Source organism: Phragmites australis, chromosome 1 (assembly GCF_958298935.1).
Source record: "Phragmites australis chromosome 1, lpPhrAust1.1, whole genome shotgun sequence".
Lineage (NCBI taxonomy): Eukaryota > Viridiplantae > Streptophyta > Magnoliopsida > Poales > Poaceae > Phragmites > Phragmites australis.
In genome coordinates this window covers 9,588,432-9,610,135 of record NC_084921.1, presented here as the reverse complement: position 1 = coordinate 9,610,135, position 21,704 = coordinate 9,588,432, and the positions used below count along the sequence as shown (strand labels likewise).

Sequence of the window (21,704 nt, the reverse complement as noted above, 5' to 3'; positions counted from 1 at the left end):
AATAGTACAAATAGAATCATAAAACAAAAACATGATGCATAAAAGCTATTATGATAATAACAATAACATAGTAGCATGAAGAAAGACAATAACATAACACTATAAAACTAACAATGACACAGCTGCCTACAGGTTACGTCTCCTTTTAGTGACGAGGCCTCTAGTAACATCTGTCCTTAGGACCCTGCGTCTTCTTGCTCTCACCTGGTTAGTTGAGTATGTCAAGTGGTCCAGTGGAACAATCAGCCGCTCAGGCCGTCCAACGGGCGGTGGTCCTGAAGCTTTCAAGCATTATCGACCTATCATGTGTATCGATAGCACTTTTCTTACTGACAAGTACACAGGACAGATCCTTACTGCTATTAGGATTGATGGGAACAACCAAGTTCTACTGTTGGCCTTTGCATTAGTGGAGATTGAGAACGCCAGCATTTGATATTGATTCCTATACCGTGTGAGGATGATAATTGTTGGTACTCGGTCGAACATGTGTCTTATACATGACCGGCATGATGGGATGTTTGTGGTAATTAAGGATCTGCAAAATGGAACAGACAATGGCTTGATTGTACCTATGTGGCCAGATCTGTAGAGTAGGTGGTGCATGAGGCATTTGGGTGCAAACTTTTTTCGCCAATTTAAGAACAAAAACCTCATGAACATGTTCAAGAGGCTGTGCAGTCAGAACCAGCAGCGAAAGTTTGATGCTCTTTGAAAAACACTAGATGAGCTAACAAAGAAGCAAACATATGAGCATGTAGGGAGGCCCGTGAGAGGACCAGAGGACGAACCAGTACTTCTTGAGTCCCTGCCAACGGACAATGAAGTTGGCATCACGAGGAGGACTGAGTCATCTACCAGGTCATTTAGTGAGTAGATTGAGAATGAGCCGAAGCAAAAGTAGGCTCTTTTCTGCGACACAAACGAGGCTAGGATGGCATTATGACTACAAATTTAGCATAGGTTTACAGCTGGGTGATGAAATATGTAAGGGAATTGTCGCTGGTGGGGATTGTAGAGTTCATACTTCAAAGGATCTGCAAGTATTTTAGGAATCGCTATGCGGTAGCGCACATGATGCTGAATGATGCCCGTCTAATTTATGGGACGAAGATAACTAATTATATAGAAGACAAGGCGGAGAAGGTAAAGATGCACTGGGTGAAGATCATGGGAACTACACAGCACAGATACGAAATTCTATGCAAGGATAAAGGAATGAGAGAGGGCGAGCATGAGAGAGTTATCCACGAGTGCACCATCTTCGATGACATGTGCGTTTGCACCTGCTACAAGCTAATGCTATTGCAGAAGCCATGCTCCTATGTGATTGTCGCGTGTGCTATGACGGGTATGAGGACTCGAAGGTATGTCTCCATGTACTTCAAGAAGGAAGCTCTATTCGACACCTAAAATCATGATGTCTATAATTTTGGGATTTATGGTTTTTTCGTGAAGGAACCTATGCTCGATTGTGTATTCATCTCTGATCCCGATAAGATGAAGCAGAAGAAGGGACAACCCAGGACTACTAGACTTTGTAATGACATGGATGAAGTATAAGCTGGGTGTCGTGTGAAATTGTACAACAAGTGCAACGAAATAGGACACACTTACAAGAAATGCATCGTTGGTGTTCCAAGTATAAACCCTGTGGAAGCAAGTCCTTTCGGGTATGGTGCAATGGGAGACGTCCTCAGGGTCGTTGGTCGTCGGCTTATTGAGATCGATTAATGTTGTAATTCATGGTGTGATGGATATTTATGTGCACAACATTATATTTTTACTATTTTAGTACTGAGACTGTCACTATGTGCGAGGCTGTAACGTGTTAGGTTGTGATTTGTTCACATATGTATGTATGATTTGAAAATTTTATTATATCATGTTATATGTTGGACTTTTACTTGTTTAGTTCCCGTAAATAAAGACCAGTTTAGACCAATTCTAGAGTGGTCGACACTTCTTACTCTATGTTTGTTTTGCATATACAAATATAAATAACTTGTGAACATACTGATATGGCGCACCTGGAGCTATTTGACCCTGAGCTCGATGTTAGACACCATTCGTACTACACCAGTTTAATGAGCTAACGGTGGACTATGTCCGCTAGAGGCTATACATGGAGGCCGAGGTACATCAACGCGCTCCGTTAGGACTTTCAGTGCTCTACTTATGTGATCGGGAGTACTAACTCATGGCTTGCACCCTCGTCTTTGACATCTACGTCGATGAGTACTCACCGTATCACGTGATGCGGCAGTTCAGGAAGTTCTAGGCGTTCTCGCTACAGGTGACTAGGTCAGTGCTTATCAACACACACATGTGCTTAACATTGTAATTACATTTTTATACAACTCACGTCTACACATGTTTTCACGTATATATGTTTCTGCAAGTTGACGCGGAGGGGGGCTCGTGCAACAGTGGGTTGATGAATGGGACTAAGCTATCGAGCATGTCATGGATGAGGATCGACCACACTCTGAGGAGACGTACACGGAGTACCTCTCATAGTTCGTGCCTCAGATGTGGATTCGGGTCACGTACACACCGACCAAGCTTCCATAGCACATGGCAGGCATGCACGACACATACCCAACGCATAGGGACCAGACGCGTTCTCTTGATGTACGAATAACACTACGCTAGTCCTCATTTACTACAATAGATTGTAAAAAAATATGTAATTAAATGAAGCTTTCCTTTGCAGAGGGACGTACTGCACCAAATTGATGCTGAGGCATGTGCATCAAAGTTGCAGCTTGACAGTGGCGGCAAGGTCCCTAGGGTTGAGATGAGCATGACGTTTGGCCAGATTATCCGGAACGTGGCCAAAGTCTTCCGATCAATGAGCTACAGTTCGTCCTCAGACGTTACGACGAGACCACAAGCGTCAGCTCATATCTCGGCACGCCCGTTCGCCACCTTCATTGAGCCGCCACACCCACTGGAACGTCCGACCTTCATCGTTGACCCGTCGAGGATGTCTTCGACCTTGACTTTCTCTTCGAGCCCTGCTACGGTGAGATAGTTCTTCACCAGGGCTGGTCACCCCTAGTACAGTGGCATGTTGCCTTGGTTTTCGTTCTCTGGCACCGATGACCCTTGCTACAGCGTCACAACATCTAGGCCACCCTTCACCTGTGGTGGTGACCGCTTCTACGCCACGAGCGGGGTGATGCACGCTTCCTCCATGGACCCAGGTCCTTCGAGTTCTCGCGTCCCCGACTCAGGTACGACACTCGCTTCATGCATAATAATTTTTTTACATATGTCATGTTGATGCTAACATGTTTTTTTTTTGTTGTTTTATGTGTTGAGATCAACGATCTCTGGGACATAGGCGCAAAGTAGCTATATGGAGCTGTTTTATGTGTTGAGATCAACGATCTCTGGGACATAGAGGCGCAAAGTAGCTATATGGAGCTGCTTAGTAGGAACATTACTCAGGTCCTTTGGGTACGATTTCATCTTCAGACAGAGCGATAAGCTCGGTGTGTCGCAATTACCTAACACGCCACTCCCGGGGACATAGCCCTCCCAGGACGAGTACGCCACTCCACCGTCCACTCCCATGGCCACAACCTGTAAGCAGCTATGCCATTGTTAGTTTCATAGTGTTATAGTATTTGTCTTTCTTCATGCTACTATGTTATTGTTACTGTTATAATAGCTTTTATGTACCGTGTTTTTGTTTTGTGATTCTATTCAAACCATTTAGTCGCATAACGATCATTCTATAAAAATCATAATAAATATATCGACCGAATGAATGATGGCATATACGATACCCCTAGTGTGTACTCTTGCCTCTATTTGCCCTTGAATGAGTCAAGGAACCTCTTGTACTCCTCCTTGGAGCGGCAGCTCACCACTCCGAGGATTGGACGACAACCGGCATAAGGTCCAGGGAAGGTGCCCGATGCAAAGACCCTACTTGGGCTGTTGACTGGCACTGGTGCACCCTGTAGACCTCCCTTCTGCTTCATCTCTGACTCTTCCCCTTCATCGATCTCCTTCTCCAGAAGGCCACAATAGACCCCCTCCTAGTCATTGGAGATATTGATGACCTCGGCCGAGGGATCCACCCGGGTGGGAGATTGAGATGGACTGAAAGGGGGCAACCTTCTTTGGAAGGGCATGAGCTCGATGGTCGCTGGCTTCAACCTCGCAAGCATACCCGCGGCAACCGCCGCCTCCAAAAGCACCATGACAAGCGGATCCAGAGCTGGAGCTGACTCTACCCCACTGACCCGTCCGAGGTCATCGACCTCTCCGACGATGAGGGAGGGGAATATGCCATGGCCTCAGGGCCTGCAGACACTACATAGTAGAATGCAGAATGGGATGGAGGCGAATGTACTCTAGGAACTATAAGCTTGAGGGTGAGAAGGAAGGTGAGGGGTGGTTCGAAAGGCCATTAAGCACTCCTCTTATTTAAACCACAGCGACACCCTAACCAACACGGCCTTCAAACTGCTCGAAACCCGAGGGGGCGCTCAGAAGGAACCAAGAATCCTTCATGTCCAATAGTAATCAATATATCTCTCTCGTACCCTCTTTTTCCCCCTCTTGGGACATTTAAACCTCCTCATGTGACGCAAAGTTTAGAGTTACACTATGAGGACTGATGACGTCAATGACCAATCTCTAGGCAGACTATAGGCCCAAGTGGTGTGACCAGGCCAAGTCACTGTCACGAGGAAGCTCAGGAGCTACTGTCAGTATATTGAGTAAAGGGGTACCCTAGCAAACAGACCTCGCGAGGGATATAATGGCCAGATGTGTATATTTCCTAAAACTGGTCGGTCGCACGACTGGCCTCACTAGTCGCAGGACCGGATCTGACACAACATGTCCAATCGCATTTATTGACATCCACTCAAGTGTTTTCCTTCCTCAGATGCCAACTCCAGTGGACGAAGTCATGGACGGCGCAGAGGGGTCTTGTTCGTCTCGTAGAATTAAATGCTATGTAGTGGGACTTTTGCAGGTCGACACGGCGTCGCACGATGGACGGGACATTGTCAGCAGGCCGATCAAGTAAGTGGTCGGGGACGGTCCTCCGTAATAATGGATTGGGTTAGATTTTAGGATGAGCAGGGTCTTCTGTTTGGACTCACATATAAGTTCTCTTCCTCCCTACTATATAAATGGATGAGAACCCTGTTTGTAAAAAAAGGAATATCAAGTCTGGCAGTCAGCTAGAACTACCTCTGTAACCAATTGAGATCCTCCATAACATAATACACAGGACGTATGGCTATTATCCTCCAGGAACCTAAACCTGTATAACTCCCTGTGTCCCTGTGTCCATCATACGCGCACATATCAATTCTTGAAACGCCGTTCACACACCCACTGTCCAGCATACCTCAAAATCATTGTCAGGGACTAACCCTCGACAGGCACGTTACTCAGGTCCTTTGGATACGACTTCATCTTCGGATAGAGGACAAGCTCGGTATGTCGCGGTTACCTAACGCGCCACTCCCGGGGACATAGCCCTCCCAGGATGAGTACACTACTCCACCATCCACTCGTGGGGACACAACATGTAGGTAGCTATGCCATTGTTAGTTTTATAGTGTTATATTATTGACTTTTTACATGCTACTATATTATTTTTACTGTTATAAATAGCTTTCATATACCATGTTTTTGTTTTATGATTCTATTCAGACCATTTAATCGTACAACGGCAATTCTATAACAATCATAATAAATATATCGACCGAAGGAAGATGTCATATACGATACCCCTAGTGTGTACCCACAATCATCACAACTACTATTATTCAATAAATTAGATTTTGTATCCTCCCAATATTACTTCATAAAAAATCAACTCGCACACTTTTACATCTACTAAATAAAGAAATATCAATAAAATGACATCGAACCAAAATTAAGGATAAAATGAAACATTTGTTGACGTCGTTTGGACAACTAGCATTTTTCACCAAATAAATGTGCAACGTTTTTTGAATTGTCGTATACAAAAGTTATATTAGAAAGATAATTATACATATGTCTATTTTATTGTATATTAATAAAGATGTCGTCTATTCAGTGGGTGAGATCAAATTCTTGCTCACTAAACGGACAAAATATTCCTCTCTTCAGTTATTTAATACATTAAATGCCGGGCCCAAAAGTTCTAACCCATTCAACGGGCGAGATCTTATTTTTAAATGGACATGCATTCTTGAATATATATATATATATATATATATATATATATATATATATATATATGGATTCTCACAGCTCTGCAAGCCCAGTTCGAATGGGCCTCCCAAAGGCCCAAACTCGCTCCGCTAATGAGACGGCATCGGCTGATCTGCACCGTCTATAAAGGAGATCTAATGGACAGCCGTCGGATCAGAAACCCTAGCTGGAAGGGAGTCTCCTATTAAAACCCACCCTCTCTCATCCCCCCTCTAGCAAAGCCGTCTCTAGGATTTCCTCTCTCTCTGCGTCCGCCGCCGCTTCGCCACGCACAGCAGCAGCAGCACATTGCTCTCTCGATCCCGGCCATGGCGGAGGCGGTGGAGCAGCAGCTGCAGCAGGATGTGAAGCTCTTCAACCGCTGGGCCTTCGATGAAGTCCAGGTATGTGAATGGATATTCTCTCTGCTTCGATTCTTCGGACTGCTACTGCCGCTGCTGCTAGCAATGGGATGTGAGATGTGACAACGGAATCGGAAAAAAATCTGTGAATCTCCAGGTCAACGACATCTCACTGGCCGACTATCTGGCGGTGTCGTCGACGAAGCACGCGACCTACCTGCCGCACACGGCGGGGAGGTACTCGAAGAAGCGGTTCCGCAAGGCGCAGTGCCCCATCGTGGAGCGCCTCACCAACTCCCTCATGATGCACGGCCGCAACAACGGAAAGAAGATCATGGCCGTCCGCATCGTCAAGCACACCATGGAGATAATCCACCTCCTCACCGACGCTAACCCCATCCAGATCATCGTGGACGCGATCATCAACAGGTCCGGTCTCTTACCCACCCTCCCCCACCTACGAGCTGCTCTGTCATGTCAAATTGTGTTTGACTCGGATAACCACATGAATGTACAACTGTATGGTGGCATTGTTGGCAGTAGTTAGTTCTCAGATTGTAGATTGGTTCCATGCCTCTTGTTTCAGCCATTTCCGATGGCACCACCTGAATTAGTACACGTTGATATTGGAAGTGAGCTTGGCTGAAGTGGTACAAATTTCCATCGAAGTTTCTCATACATTTCTCGCTGGATAAATACTGCAATACCTTTGGAACCTGTCCACTACTACCTGTTATTGAGAGGACAGGGTTGCGTCACTTGAGAGTTTGATCCATATTGGGATGCACTAAATTGTTCCCAGTCATTATGGCGATTGGTTGTCTTGTACAGCTGCTGACACTGCTATAATTCTGTTAGGCGAAGTGCTTCTTTGGTAATAGTTAGCGATCATGCCATTGGTTGTTTGATTTTGTTATTGACATGATGTGCTATGGTTATCTTGCAGTGGGCCGCGTGAGGACGCCACCCGTATTGGTTCTGCTGGTGTTGTGAGGAGGCAGGCTGTGGATATCTCTCCCTTGAGGAGGGTGAACCAGGCCATCTACCTCCTCACCACTGGTGCCAGGGAGAGTGCCTTCAGGAACATCAAGACCATCGCCGAGTGCCTCGCCGATGAGTTGATCAACGCTGCCAAGGGATCGTCCAACAGGTATTGATACTGTGCGACTACGTCTCGGTTGCTTGTTTCCTAACTCAAGTCAAGTGACCTCGTGAAATGGTAACCAGCAGTCATCTGTTTGCCATTTGTGTTACAGCTACGCTATCAAGAAGAAGGATGAGATTGAGCGTGTTGCCAAGGCCAACCGTTGAGTGGAGCTTGTGTCGTCATGCACTCTTGTTGTTGGCAGGAGTTTTGGTTATGTTCTACCTGATGCTTAGACTTTGGGACCTAGCTGTGGTTTTGCTTTGAATGAACAATGAAAACTACCGAGAAGAGATGTCGCGCGGTTGGTGCAGAGATGCATATTGAACTCTTTCAATTGATCAATTCTTGTTCCTACATATCTGAATTACTCGTTGCCAGTTCGCGCTGATGAATATGTTCGTGTGTGCGATGTCTGGCGAATTGGCTTGTTGCGACTTTGAGCTGCAAACATTGCTAGATAGTCGGTTCATTGTCTCTGTTCTCGTAGTTTTGGGTCCTGATTGTGTCTGCGGTCGCCGGTTCTCTTGTTTGGTTACTGTTCGACTGCTGGATCTCTGGTTGGGTTAAGTATAGCTTAATATGGTTGTTTCAAAATTTTGGTGGATCAGTTTACGCATGCCAAGGCTAGGGCTCTTTGGTTTGGTTCTCACGAGAACCAAATTTTGCCGTGCAAAAGATTTGGCAACGCTGACAAGATTTGGCTTTAGAGGCAAAAAAGTCGGTATGCTTTTTGGGGAAATTCAGACAATGCCACTTATAAGGGTGGCAATCGCCATTTTTTATGTTTTGGGCCTAAATTGGTACGTACAATGACCGTTTTGTCTCTTTCTCAATAAAAATTGCTTGAATCAACAATAAAAAAATATTTCTAAAAGCAATAAAAAATTGCTTTAATTAGACCGGTTACTACTGTACGAATTATGATCATACCGATGAAGTAAAAAAATAAGAGTTATTATGCTGGCAGTTCATAAAAAAACATTTTTAAAAGCAATAAAAAAATTGACCCGACCTTTTTTTCCATATGTAATTTTGGTTTGCACGGTGTTAGCTATTACGCTACTTCCTCAAACGAGAGTTATTACGCTCAAACCATTACGTATAGAAAAAAAAACTCATGTCAATTTTTTATTGCTTTTAGAAATGTTTTTTGACGAACTACTAGCATAATAATTCTTGCTTCAATTTTTTTTTACTTCATCAGCAGAATTCGTAACAGTAGTAACCGGTCTGATCAGCAGAATTCGTAACAGTAGTAACCGGTCGTAACAGTAGTAAAACTTTTCCAAAACGATATATATTTATGATCAGAGGGGTATTAAATATTTATTTTACCAGTTTTTTGCCATCCCAAAAGAAAAAAAAACTACCTATGTTTAATGTCAGTGATCTTATTTAATACCATTAATATTTTACCCAAGCTTTAGGTCATCTCGTAATGCATCAATTGAATTGGTCACACTACACCATGACCTCGTGTTCTTCCCCAGATGCAGCCCAGGCACTTCTCTGCTGTATTGTCAATGCTTAAGTTCATCTTTTCTTTCTTGATGTCCAAGACAATCAATCGGTCAGGAGTCACGAGTCAGGGTTCCCGGCTCTCTCGTGGCCACATGCAACAGCAGAAAATAATCATACGGGACCTGCTCTTATATATTTGAGGTTTAGATCTAATTTATAGTATAATATGTAGTAATTTTTTTTGTTATATATATTTTTATCTATATTATAAATTTTATAATAATTTTTGTTATATATTGAGTGGTAGACCTTAAAATAAACGAGACCAGACTTAGTAGGATTATTTTTCCGGCAACAGCGGCTGGAGGCTTATGTCCGGTGAGCACAGAGTCCACGTCCTTTCCTGGCTACCTGGCCCGATCAGACACCGTAGCAGCATCCGGTCCGTCCATCCGACCGACCGGGCCGGCTCGAGTCGAGACGAGTCGGACCAGCTGACCTGAACACGCACGAACCCTAGCCGGGTAGCCGTCCCTTCTCCTCCCCTCCCCTTCCCTTCCCCCGGTGGAGGATTCTAGTTGGACCCCTCGCAAGGCAAAAGGCACGGTGGCGCCGGGGGCCGAGCAGCTGAGCAGGCATGGTGGTGGGCAAGATCGCCATCGTCATCGGCTCCGGTACACACCCACCAGATCCCCCGCCTCCTTATGCCGTGATGGTGTCGCGGATTCCTCCTCTGTTCTAGTGTTCTGCTTCTTCCGGCTCATCCGATTGAGCTGCTCCCAACTTCAGTCTCAGGCCACTTTCAAAGCCCTACTGTATACTGTGTCGACCCGGCCCGCTTAGCTCGTTAGTTTTGAGTGTGCTAGCTCCACGGATTCGCAGAAATGCTATACGTGCTACTACTAGTAAGCAGCAACATGCGTTGCATATTGACATATCTGCAACATCTGGCTTAGCTTGCGTTGGTAGCTCCCTCACTTTGCCTCCTTAGATTAACTCATTGCTCTGCCTTTCGGAGTAGTCTGTTGATTGATTTTCAGACAGCCAGCAGTGCAAGGTCATTACTGTTAGAACAAGCTTGAACAAGCTCATTACTGCAGTGCATAGTGTTGTTGCTAGCTTATTACTGTTAGAACAAGCTTGAATGCTTCATCGTCACACCGCTGTGCTTTCCCTTTGCAGGGGTCATCGGATCAATACTCGCGGGCGGTGATTCCAGCCTTCCCAACTTCAGGGATGTAGTCTCCAGTGCTTTCAAGGTAACAACATTTCCCTTCTCTCTGCATTCCTCCTCTTTGTTTATTTCCGCCCCTCCCTACAATACCAAATACCACTTGTTGGATAACAATTGTTTTCACTGTATCACCTATTTCTCCTCTCCTCTTTAGTTCATGACCAAGAACGCAAAGCAAGGCAAAGATGTGCCATCTACCAGCAGTCCGCATACCGCACAGTTGTTAACTCAGGTTTTTAATTGTCAATTCTGCTCTTTCTATGCTAGAACACCAATTGCATGCACACAGTGCGTAGAATAGAGTAGAGCAGAGCAATTATTCATCAAACAAATGCTTCAGGTCAATTATCTAAGAGAGGAGCTGCAAATGTTGTCCAAATCACATCATGTTGCTATTGTCACTGTTGATGGTAGACCTGGTTAGTCCTTTCTTTCATTCACTCTTCTATTCCATACAAATTTGTACTGTGCTTTATCTTCTACATGCTATGGTCTTTTACCTGCTGGCCCTGAAAACCACACATCAAAGAAATGAAGAATTCTTTGTTGGTGCTGCTGTTAAATTTTCTTTTTGCAAGGATAGTGTTGTCAGTTTAACTTACTAGGAATTATTACCGTAGCCTAGATTCACAGAATGCTTGCTGGTTTATTTTAGGAACGACTGAAATATCCATCGTGTACTTTTCTAGTAACTTTATAGACTTTTGTACCAACGATAGCAAAATTATTCTTTTGCAGGCCCTGGTGCTTATGGTATAACAGCTGTTGTTGTTGGAGCTATTGGATATTTATTCATAAGATGGAAGGTACATCTTTGGTTTGTAACTTAGTGAAAGGATACTTTTTTCAACAAAGTATACTAAATAAATTTGTATTAGATTATTCTGCAGGCAGAAAGTTTTATTTCTTTCTTGTCATTTTTACCGCTATGGTCATAAACTGCAAACTGCCAATACTATTCCTAATGTACCATTTGATGTTTTGGCCATTGTCACTTCTATCAGAGCTAAATTGTGATTACAGGGGTGGAAACTTTCTGATATGATGTTTGTGACAAAGCGTGGTTTATCTGATGCCTCTAATGTAGTGGGTAAACAAGTGGATCAGGTTTCAGAAAATGTTAATGTAAGTTTCTTCCTCCATTGTTCACTATAGTAAGTTTCTTCTTCCATTGTTCACTATAATATTACTATTAGACCTTCAAGTTCTCACATGTGCATCACAATAATCGGCATATCTGTTGCGTACTCCTTAAACTAAGCGCTACACAAGTTTCTAAAAATTGGTACCTTGTATTCATTTGGTCACCCACCTAGAAGTGATTATAGGGTCTAATGAGCCCGATTATGCAGCCTGACCAGCAATTATACGTTAACAGTTATGGCCATCCATTCCATGTATACAACCTTGTAGCCCTTTCTTTGTTTTTTTTTTAAGTACTGGTCCTATGGTAAAATTGCATCATGAACTGTCCTAAAGATGATGGGTACAAACTACGAAGTCCAAACATTCAGTACAATCAATCCTGTGACATCCTGATAAAGTTATGACTTCGATATGTCAACCCCTATATTGTTATAATGGCTGTTCAGTTACAACAGGAATAGAAATCATTACATCAAAGGCTTTTCAGTGAAAATGGCTTAAGACCTTCAATTCACAACAGAACCTTTCTTACGATGGTCATATCTCCTATATTGTTATGCTTTCTTATGATTTCATACTTGATATTCTGTATTCTGCTGTCTCCATGTATTTGGCACTTTTGACCAGTGCACAAATGCACACAGTATCTACGCAGTCATTTTTTTAGTGCAAGTGGACCAAAACACCCTCCAATAATATCTCAAGCGCATAAAACAAGGCAGTAAAATATGGAGAATTGGCGGGTTTAATAAAGGAAATATGGGAAAGTGTGTGGTGTGCCTACGGATTGAGAAAGTCAATTTTGGTCAAAAGTGTCATGTGCTTAGAAGCAGAGGGAAAAGTGTCAAATACTTATAAGTTTTTGTCCATTTTTGTTACATTATTTATACGTGCATATCCCAATATGATTTTTGATATATATGGATTCTGTATAATTCCATTAATACCTATGCCCTATGTTGAACTGAAAGAGGGGAAAAACACCCAAGAAGAAAAAGGAAACAGTTCTAGGCTTCACAGTTCGCACTTGATATGCCTCCAGACATTAGACTAGTTTTGTTGTATGGTAGCATATAGATGTTCTAACTCCAACTGTTGCAACCAGAACTCTACTTATGTGAAATATTCTGATATCAGGCTGCAAAGAGACACCTTGCTGGAAGGATTGACCGTGTAGATTGTAGTTTAGATGAATGCCAAGAAATTTCAGAAGCCACAAGGAAAGAGGTTTGAAGCGTACCCATGTATTACGCTTTTATCAGGATTTGGTGTTATTTAAGGGAGACTGAGACAAAATTATTTCATAGGTTACAATCATCCATGGAGATCTCAGTGCCTTCCAGAAGGAAATGGAAACAGTTCATCTTGTAGTTCGTAGTCTGGTAGGTATCTTGTACGATGCATATTTTGTCCTTTTTGTTCAATATAGCTCATTTTCTTCTTAGTGCTAGGTACAAACTGATTCCCTCTTGTATTGCAGGAGACAAAGCTTGGACGCCTTGCTTATACTCAAGTAAGTAGAAGTTCATAGTACTGCAACTTGTTTTGGCCCCAGGAAATCATATATGTTTCTAATCTCTGACCGAAATGTCTTAGGATCGTACAACACGAGGAATATATGACTTGTGTGAATTCACTAAAAGATTGGATCAGAGTCCAAAAGCTGATACTCGTCAGGCAAGTCAGCACAACATACCTGACTCCCTAATTACTAATTTGTTGCGAACATTGTCATGTTAATTCTATAGCCTGTGGCTAGTTAGAAGTTTGGACCTCGTATCCCTTGTAATCCCATAGGACACAATTGTATTTAGATGGAAAGTTATGAAGATGCCCATATGTTTCTGATAGATGATGTAAGGCGATTCAAAGAATTTTCTGTCTTTTCAAGTGACTACAGGCGGGTGCTTTTGGCACAGATTTCAAGATGATACCAACTTTCTTGCATTTTATGGAGTTTGGCAACTATCTTGTGTCATACTTGTTGATTGTTATTCATACAATTTTCAGGTCGCATCATCAACTCCTTTTCCTGCTATTGAATCTTCAGAGAGAATTTCTAGGGTAAATTATTTACCTTTTCCAGTTTCTGCAATTTGGATCTTCACTGATTGACCCTTTGTCTTTGGTACCACAGGCTGCTTCTTTGCCTCTGGCTTTGGAACCAGAGTCTCCTGCAGCACAGTCACCTAGAACAGAGATACCGAAGGTCAGGTTTGGTTTCATTGTTTTGACAATACAATTGACCTGGCTTATCCATCTTATGTATTTTGCTTAAGTAGGTTGTGCGTTCATCTACAACCATGTCAGCATCAGGACTGAGTATGCTAGTTGGAGCTTCAATGCCACCTAAAAGAGTAAGGCCATGATCAACTAAGGCACTTTGTGACTTCAGATTAGTGCTGCTCATGATCTGTTCTGCCTAATGATTGTTGTACACATTGATTAGACATATTGAAATTACTAGCTGTATGTGCAAATGGTGCTTACAGAAGATAAATAATTTATTGCATGTACTTGAGAGAATTCATTAAAGGCACTTGTGGTTACAGTGTGTGTGATCTGATGTCGCTAGTTACAGGACATTCATGCGGTGAAAGAAATAGGATTATTGGAGTTATAGTTTCTTTGTGCTTAATCTGAACCAGGAACAAAGCAGCCTACATTTTTTTTTTCTTCTATACTCTGAAGTCGCAGCTTAAGTTCTTATTACTTCACATGTGCAGGATCATCAGGGTGTTTTTAGCAGAGCAAGTTCTATGAAGGAAGGATCCTCAGAGTTACCGAGTGGGGCGCCAAGCTCGACGGAACCAAGCCCCAGGAGACCTGGTAGTTCAACCCTGCTTGGAGCGCTTGGTTTTCTAAGGAGCACCACCAGCTGAGACGTATGTGCTCGGATAGATAGTGTTTTTATCCAAAGAGGTCAACATCTATCTATATGTTAGGTTAGTAGAAACCAGGGCACTTGCCGAAAGGACGGCTCCCTTTTTCCAATTGGGAATACAAATTTTTGTAGGATGTAATGTCTTGCAGAGCAGCGCCTTGACGTCAAGGATTACAACGCAATTTGAATTATACTCTCTTTAGGCGCGGGAAGAGAAACATGATGCCCTGTGACAGTAGTTGCTGCTGTCTGGGAAGGGCTGTTTGTATATGGTAGTGGACGATGATGTTGTAATTTAACGGTGGTAAGGTAATGATACAGTTATACATGCTGGCAAAGAACAGTGGCAAGTTGCAACTAGATTGTGTTTTGTTGGATTCAGATTAAAACCAACAGCAAGCAAGATGGTGAGTGCAAAGCTCCTCGGGGAAGGAGTTGGGGCGGGAGTGAAAGGAGCCGGCGGCAGGGCGGTGGTAGGTTCGGATTGGGATTCTCTGATTTCACGTTACATGTCATTGACGTGTGGGATCGGAGTCACGCGTCAGTGATGATGTCGGTTGATCCTGGTCCCCCTCTTGTGACGTCGGTTGATCTTGATCCGATAGGTTCCCCCTCTGGAGTCGGCGAAGGCGCTGGAAAGTCGTGCAGCAACCCTTGAGTTAAATTCGCTTGTGCAGGACGTGCGTGTCACTAGGTGCTCAAAGACGGATCCAATCGAAACAAAGTGGAGGCGACGTAGCACCCAGGCACGTGTATATGTATGAATGATCACCACCTGTAGGGATTGATCCCCTCCATCTCATTTTCCTCTTCATCTCCGTCTCTTGCATAAAAAAAGGAGGAAGCTAGTAGCCGGTAGGAGGGCTTGAGCCCCATCACCAACAAGATAAAGTTGAATGGACGCATCAGCAATTTAGCACGTATGCGTATCCGCACGCTAAATTGTTAACGACATTAGTGATATTGGCCTGATCCATGAATGATGCTTTAAAGAGTCTCTAGCTACTTTGGATCGGAGTCTCGATTCGATCGTTCAACGATGATGAATCGCCGCAGCTAACTTGCTTTCGATCCCTACGAAATTTTTATTTTTATGTTCTAAATTTTCAAATTTAGCAATTTAGGTATCCGTTCGAAAAAATAGTACGCATAGGCATATGTCACTCGATATGTGTAGGTACAAATTTTAACTCAAAAAATTACTTATACAGTAAGAAAAAAACAAACAAATTTTAACTGAGTACGTACGAATTTTAGCATCCCTAAAATTTGTCTTTTTTTTCTCTTTGTACAACTTTTTTAGCTCAAAATTTTGTGAGAGCTAAATAATAGCATCCTCTACAGCATAATTTGTTTTCAGAATTTTTTATGAATATTTACATATTATTTTGAATTTTGAGAGTAATAGAATATTATATTTTTATTTTTTTAACATATCGCCCTTACAACAGTTTTATTTTTTTAAACATGCCGTTCATCGGAAGGGACGACATAAGTCGTCCTTCAAACGGGCAATAGACGCCTATAATTACTATTTTTTTCAAACAATTGCCTAAATTTGCTAAATTTAAAAAAAATTAAATAAAAAAATCCGAATCCCTACTATTTTCTGGACCGCAGCTAGCTTGCATGGTCTCCAAGGCCGCTACTTTCCATCTCAAAAGAAGGCTCGCCATGTCGCCACGTGCTCTAGACGGTTTTAGTTATATAAAACAAGTCTTCACAACTAAACTAAATATGTGGTGCTTATTGGACAGTCTGAGGCACGGCACGATACTATATTCACGGTTTAGCTATAGTACGGTCTGAGTCTAGATGGGTCGAATCGATATGGCACGAGGTTACAGACCGTACCAGTTGAGCACGTGGCACAGCATACTGACACGTGTATGACATGAATAGGCACCGACGGGTATGATTCGGCTCGATACGTCTGGACCTAGCTATTTTTCTATTTTCTATTTTTTATTTTTTTATTTTGTAGCTATTTTTACCTATTTTCTATATTTTATCTTATTTTTATATATTTTTAAAATTTTATATCTATTTTTTTATTTTTTGACTGGCCGTGCGTCGCTGGGCCGCCCGTGGCGCAGTGCCCGCTGCACTGGCCATGTCGTCGGGCCATAATCATGGTCGAATCGACCGACACAACACGATGACCAACAAACTGTGCTATAGGCCGAGAGGAGACACGTGGGCTAGTACATCACGACCTAACCGATCCGTTCAAGTCAGGACGTATCCGAGCCGTGCCTAAATGAACTCGTGCCGAGCCGATCCGATATATCCATTTGATCATCTCTGTTCACAGCCCTTCAATCATTACCCCGATTTTTTGTGTTGTCGGTTTTATTTGGATTTTCTTTTAGTATGAAGAGGAAATTAAGTGTTTTACCCCTAAGTTTCACGTGAAGTATTTTTTGTGCGGACCAACAACAAACAATAAAGCCGAAACCAGACAGTCGACGTTTAGAAGTGCTTGATCAAGGTTTACAAGTTAGATAGCTGAGGTTTAGAAGTATTTGAAGGTGGCTAGAAGTTTTAGGGGTTGTTTGGTTGTTGACTAATAAAGTCTGATTAAATATTTGTCATGGCTAAATTTAGAATAGAGTTAAATTCAAGGTACAAAAGTAGTGTTTGATTTGTAGCCAAACCAAAGTTAAGGCTCTGTCAAAGACAAAAGTAAAATTGGTGTTTAGATTGTTGTCTGGTCAAAATATTTCAAAACAGTGAGTATGATATGTAGGGTCCATATATCATTAATTTTTTATGTTAAAATATATTTAAATAAGGTCATATTTTCTAGATTAAATTATAACAAATACAATGCTACGAACGGATTTATAATTAGATGTACAGGTTAGCAAATTTTATTATTAGAAACTTGATAATACTAAAAACAATACATTAAATGCATCATTCACGAGGCGACACGTGGCTATGGCTAGCCATGCGGCCAAGCCAAAATCGCCGCACAAATCGGCCACCTAGAAAACGTCCTGCTTCGGTGTTGACTGTAGATAGGCCAACCAAATCTCTTTTGGGCTTAGTCAAATTTTATTCACAAACCAAATGCAAGCCAAATGAGTGAGAGTGTGAGACACGACCAAATTTTGGCGGGACACGTTAAGGTCACGAAACAAACACATCCTTAAATCTAGTTTTTCAGATCTATAATTTATAATTACTTTATATAATTAATTAAATTTAAATAAAAGATATTCAACTAGATCTCATCAAAAGACACAATGTTCGTATAAAGATAATCTTTATTCGAGATTATATGAAAAAATTATAAAATTTTATTTAAATATCGTTTGTGAGACATAGAATATATCAACACGAACGATTAGCACATAGACCCACTACTATATAGGATATCGGCACGTGAAGTACCAGCATATATCTATTTCTGTAAATATAGGATTTAACTATTATTTTTGTGATTTTTAATAAAATAATATTATTTTTTTAAAAAATCTCCAAACTCTGCACGTAAACTGAGGATCTGCTTGGAAGTGGGAAAGGAAAGAATACGCCTTTTGACCTAAGAAGCGGAATTTTGAAAAGTACACAAACATTGTAGAACTTGTACAGTTTGAATGAACGACTTGCCGGTTAGGCGAGGGCTTGCTGCGGCAGCGCGACGCGGCGGCTGGTGACGCTGGAGAAGACGACAGGCCGCGGGTGGCGCCGGAGCATAGTAGGGCGTACGGGTAGAGGCAGCATCCAGGACGGGGCGGGCTAGAGTAGGTGGCGCCCGATTGCCCATGCCGCGATGCGCCCATGCAAGCCCACCGGCGGCGCCGGCTGCATCGCCGCGCTCCTCGCCGGCGCCGGCACGCCGCTGGACGCACGCATGGTCAAGACGGGCTTCGATCCCGTCACCTACCGCCTCAACCTCCACCTACACTCCCTCATCTCCTCGGGCCGCCTCGTCCGCGCCCGCGAGGTGTTCGACCGGATGCCCCACAAGAACGCCTTCTCCCTCAACCGCATGCTCTCCGGCTACTCCAGGTCCGGGGACCTCGCCGCCGCCGAGGCCCTCTTCCGTTCCGCGCATTACCGCAACGCCGTTACCTGGACAGTCATGATGAGCGCGGTCGCCGCGGACGGGCGCGCCTCCGATGCCCTCTCCCTCTTCCGCGACATGCTCAGGGAGGGCGTCGCTCCTGACCGCGTCACTGTCTCCACCATTCTTAATGTGCCTGGCTGCGGTGTCGCGTCTCTCCATCCCGTCGTCACCAAGCTCGGCCTCGACACCAACGTTGTCGTCTGCAACACGCTGCTCGACTCATACTGCAAGCACGGGTTCCTTATTGCTGGGCGGAGAGTGTTCCTCGAAATGCCAGAGAGGGACTCCGTCACGTACAATGCCATGATGATGGGGTGCTCCAGGGAGGGCCTGCATCGGGAGGCACTCGAGCTATTTGCTGCTATGCGTTGTGCAGGTCTTGAAGCCAGCCAGTTCACGTTCTCGAGCATGCTGACCGTGGCAACAGGTATGGGTGATCTCCACCTTGGGAGTCAGATCCATGGTCTTGTTGCCAGAGCCACCTCAGCGCACAACGTCTTTGTCAACAACTCATTGCTTGATTTCTACTCGAAATGTGATTGCCTTGGTGATTTGAAGCAGCTGTTCAATGAGATGCCAGAAAGGGACAATGTTTCGTACAATGTGATGATCGCAGCCTATGCTTGGAACCGATCTGCCGGTACGGTTCTGCAGCTATTCAGCGAGATGCAGACACTCGGTTTTGACAGGCGGGCCTTACCTTATGCTAGTTTGCTGAGTGTAGCTGGGTCGTTGCCTGACATCAAGATTGGGAAGCAAATACATGCTCAATTGGTCCTTCTTGGCCTTTCTTTGGAGGATCTGGTAGGAAACGCCCTGATTGACATGTACTCAAAATGCGGTATGCTGGACGCTGCAAAGATTAATTTTGCAAACAAAAGTGACAAAACTGCCATTTCCTGGACCGCATTGATAACTGGGAATGTCCAGAATGGACAACATGAGGAAGCATTGCAATTATTCTGTGACATGAGAAGAGCTGGTCTAAATCCTGATAGGGCGACATGTTCAAGCATCATGAAGGCTTCCTCAAGCTTGGCTATGATTGGGATAGGAAGGCAATTGCATTCTTACCTCATAAAATCTGGCCACATGTCCAGCGTGTTCTCAGGTAGTGCCCTTCTTGACATGTATGCAAAGTGTGGCTGTTTGGATGAAGCCCTCAGAACATTTGATGAGATGCCTGAGAAGAATCCCATCACATGGAACGCTGTTATTTCAGCCTATGCACACTATGGACAAGCAAAGAATGCCATCAGGATGTTTGAAAGCATGCTTCACTGTGGTCTTCATCCAGATTCAGTCACCTTCTTGAGTGTACTAGCAGCCTGCAGTCACAATGGTCTTGCGGAAGAATGCATTAAATACTTTGACTTGATGAAACATTATTATAGCATATCACCCTGGAAGGAACACTATTCTTGCGTTATCGATACTTTGGGTCGTGCAGGCTGTTTTGATGAAGTTCAGAAAGTGTTGGACGAGATGCCGTTTGAGGCTGATCCAATAATATGGAGCTCCATTCTTCACTCATGTAGGATCCATGGAAACAAGGATTTAGCTACAGTTGTAGCTGACAAATTGTTCACTATGATGCCCACAGACGCGACACCCTATGTCATACTGTCCAACATATATGCTAAAGCTAGTCAGTGGGAAGATGCTGCACGTGTGAAAAAGATTATGAGAGATAAAGGAGTTCGGAAAGAGTCGGCTAACAGTTGGGTTGAAATCAAGCAAAAGATCTACAGCTTTTCTTCAAATGATCAAACCAACCCAATGATAGCTGAGATTAAAGAAGAGCTTGAGAGGTTGTACAAAGAGATGGATAAACGAGGCTATGAGCCTGACACTAGCTGTGCCTTGCATCTGGTGGATGATGAGCTAAAGTTGGAGTCACTAAAATACCACAGTGAGAGATTGGCCATTGCATTTGCTCTGATTAACACCCCACCTGGGACACCAATTAGGGTTATGAAGAATCTGACTGCCTGCCTAGACTGCCATGCTGCCATCAAGATGATATCAAAGATTGTGAACAGAGACATTATTGTAAGAGATTCACGCAGGTTTCACCATTTCAAGGATGGAGTTTGCTCTTGTGGAGACTACTGGTAGTACCTTGGCTAGCTGAATATGCACACTTAATATGTTGATTAACAACCGAAGTCAACAGGAGCACATATGTCAGGTACAGTGTATGCTCGTCTTAAATGATAAACTTAAAGTAGTGCAGTTCGTTACATTACCGTTACACTGCAATTTTGTTAGTAACATTTTAAGTTCCTTGGTTTTGTTTTTGGGGAAAAAAATGTGCTAGTGGTTTCTCTTGCATCTATGTCGTTGGACTCTGGAAGTAGATCCGAGAACTGAGATCCATTTTGCCATGTCAAACAAGGCTTAATCAGTTACCTATGTAAGGCGTGAAATTGCCCTATTTCGTTCACAAATTGCAATAAATAAAGGGTAAAAAATGTTAGGTAGTGATTCATTTTTTTTCCATGACAAGTTCCCCCTTTCTTTTGGCATTTGGATGATTGCCATTATGTAGTTTCCCAGATTTGACCATATATAATAATTGCTGAATCAGCACATTTTGTGCATATGTAAATTTATCTGGTCACATTGATATTCCTTGTGTTTTTAACTGTATTTTCCTCTTGAGTTTGATTACCAGCCAAAAGACGTATTGTGCAAACTCTTAAAGATCATGATTATATTGATCGCTATGCAGTTATAGTTGCAATTGTCCTAAATTTGAATGCCTTATATTTGAACTGTTACTGAAAACTTTTATGGTTTTCACAGAACTGAAGACGCCCCTGAATTATTTGCTGTTGAAACTTGAGGCATGATAACTGTGCCATTCGGCTCAGTTGTGGTTGGCATATTCGAAGTGAACGAATGTATGCTATCAAAATGCTATCTGAATCCCGTTGCGGATCTGACAGGTAACTGCCTTCCATTTTGCAGATATACTTTCAGCTATGATTGTTCTTTTTTTCTTGAAAATGATGCGTTCCACTGGAAATCTTTGATGAGGGAGCTTCTATTGACACATGAACTGGAAGCACAAGTAGTTTGTATCCATGTTGTAGTAACTAGTCATCCCCCCCCCCCCCCCCCCCCCCCAGGAGAGATGGTACTAATGTTACTTGTCTGATAGCGAAAAAATA

The 21,704-nt window shown here is 43.2% G+C and overlaps 3 protein-coding genes across 3 annotated transcripts; all 3 read left to right on the top strand.

Moving 5' to 3' along the window:
- Positions 1–6,436: 6,436 nt before the first annotated feature.
- On the top strand, positions 6,437–8,081 carry LOC133908793 (small ribosomal subunit protein uS7-like). Its single transcript, XM_062350955.1, has 4 exons — positions 6,437–6,620; positions 6,736–7,007; positions 7,525–7,728; positions 7,835–8,081. Exons 1-4 carry the CDS (start codon positions 6,546–6,548, stop codon positions 7,887–7,889), a joined length of 606 nt encoding a protein of 201 aa, XP_062206939.1. The 5' UTR covers positions 6,437–6,545; the 3' UTR covers positions 7,890–8,081.
- Positions 8,082–9,679: 1,598 nt separating this feature from the next.
- Positions 9,680–14,810, top strand: LOC133908784 (uncharacterized). The gene is made up of 14 exons (XM_062350943.1): positions 9,680–9,860; positions 10,369–10,445; positions 10,575–10,652; positions 10,761–10,839; positions 11,159–11,226; positions 11,444–11,545; positions 12,704–12,793; positions 12,874–12,948; positions 13,047–13,079; positions 13,163–13,243; positions 13,577–13,630; positions 13,704–13,775; positions 13,849–13,923; positions 14,293–14,810. Exons 1-14 carry the CDS (start codon positions 9,824–9,826, stop codon positions 14,446–14,448), a joined length of 1,077 nt encoding a protein of 358 aa, XP_062206927.1. The 5' UTR covers positions 9,680–9,823; the 3' UTR covers positions 14,449–14,810.
- Positions 14,811–18,043: 3,233 nt separating this feature from the next.
- On the top strand, positions 18,044–21,614 carry LOC133908776 (putative pentatricopeptide repeat-containing protein At2g01510). Its single transcript, XM_062350933.1, has 2 exons — positions 18,044–20,719; positions 21,337–21,614. Exon 1 carries the CDS (start codon positions 18,232–18,234, stop codon positions 20,644–20,646), a length of 2,415 nt encoding a protein of 804 aa, XP_062206917.1. The 5' UTR covers positions 18,044–18,231; the 3' UTR covers positions 20,647–20,719; positions 21,337–21,614.
- The last annotated feature ends 90 nt before the right edge of the window (positions 21,615–21,704 follow it).

What these genes read in the sequence shown, in the direction of transcription:
- LOC133908793 (XM_062350955.1), top strand. Translation starts at nt 6,546, where the DNA reads ATGGCGGAGGCGGTGGAGCAGCAGCTGCAGCAGGATGTGAAGCTCTTC. An exon ending in GTGGACGCGATCATCAACAG is followed by an intron (nt 7,008 to 7,524) that starts GTCCGGTCTCTT and finishes GTTATCTTGCAG; the next exon opens with TGGGCCGCGTGAGGACGCCA. An exon ending in GCCAAGGGATCGTCCAACAG is followed by an intron (nt 7,729 to 7,834) that starts GTATTGATACTG and finishes TTTGTGTTACAG; the next exon opens with CTACGCTATCAAGAAGAAGG.
- LOC133908776 (XM_062350933.1), top strand. Translation starts at nt 18,232, where the DNA reads ATGCGCCCATGCAAGCCCACCGGCGGCGCCGGCTGCATCGCCGCGCTC.
- LOC133908784 (XM_062350943.1), top strand. Translation starts at nt 9,824, where the DNA reads ATGGTGGTGGGCAAGATCGCCATCGTCATCGGCTCCG. An exon ending in CGCCATCGTCATCGGCTCCG is followed by an intron (nt 9,861 to 10,368) that starts GTACACACCCAC and finishes TTCCCTTTGCAG; the next exon opens with GGGTCATCGGATCAATACTC. An exon ending in CTTCAATGCCACCTAAAAGA is followed by an intron (nt 13,924 to 14,292) that starts GTAAGGCCATGA and finishes TCACATGTGCAG; the next exon opens with GATCATCAGGGTGTTTTTAG.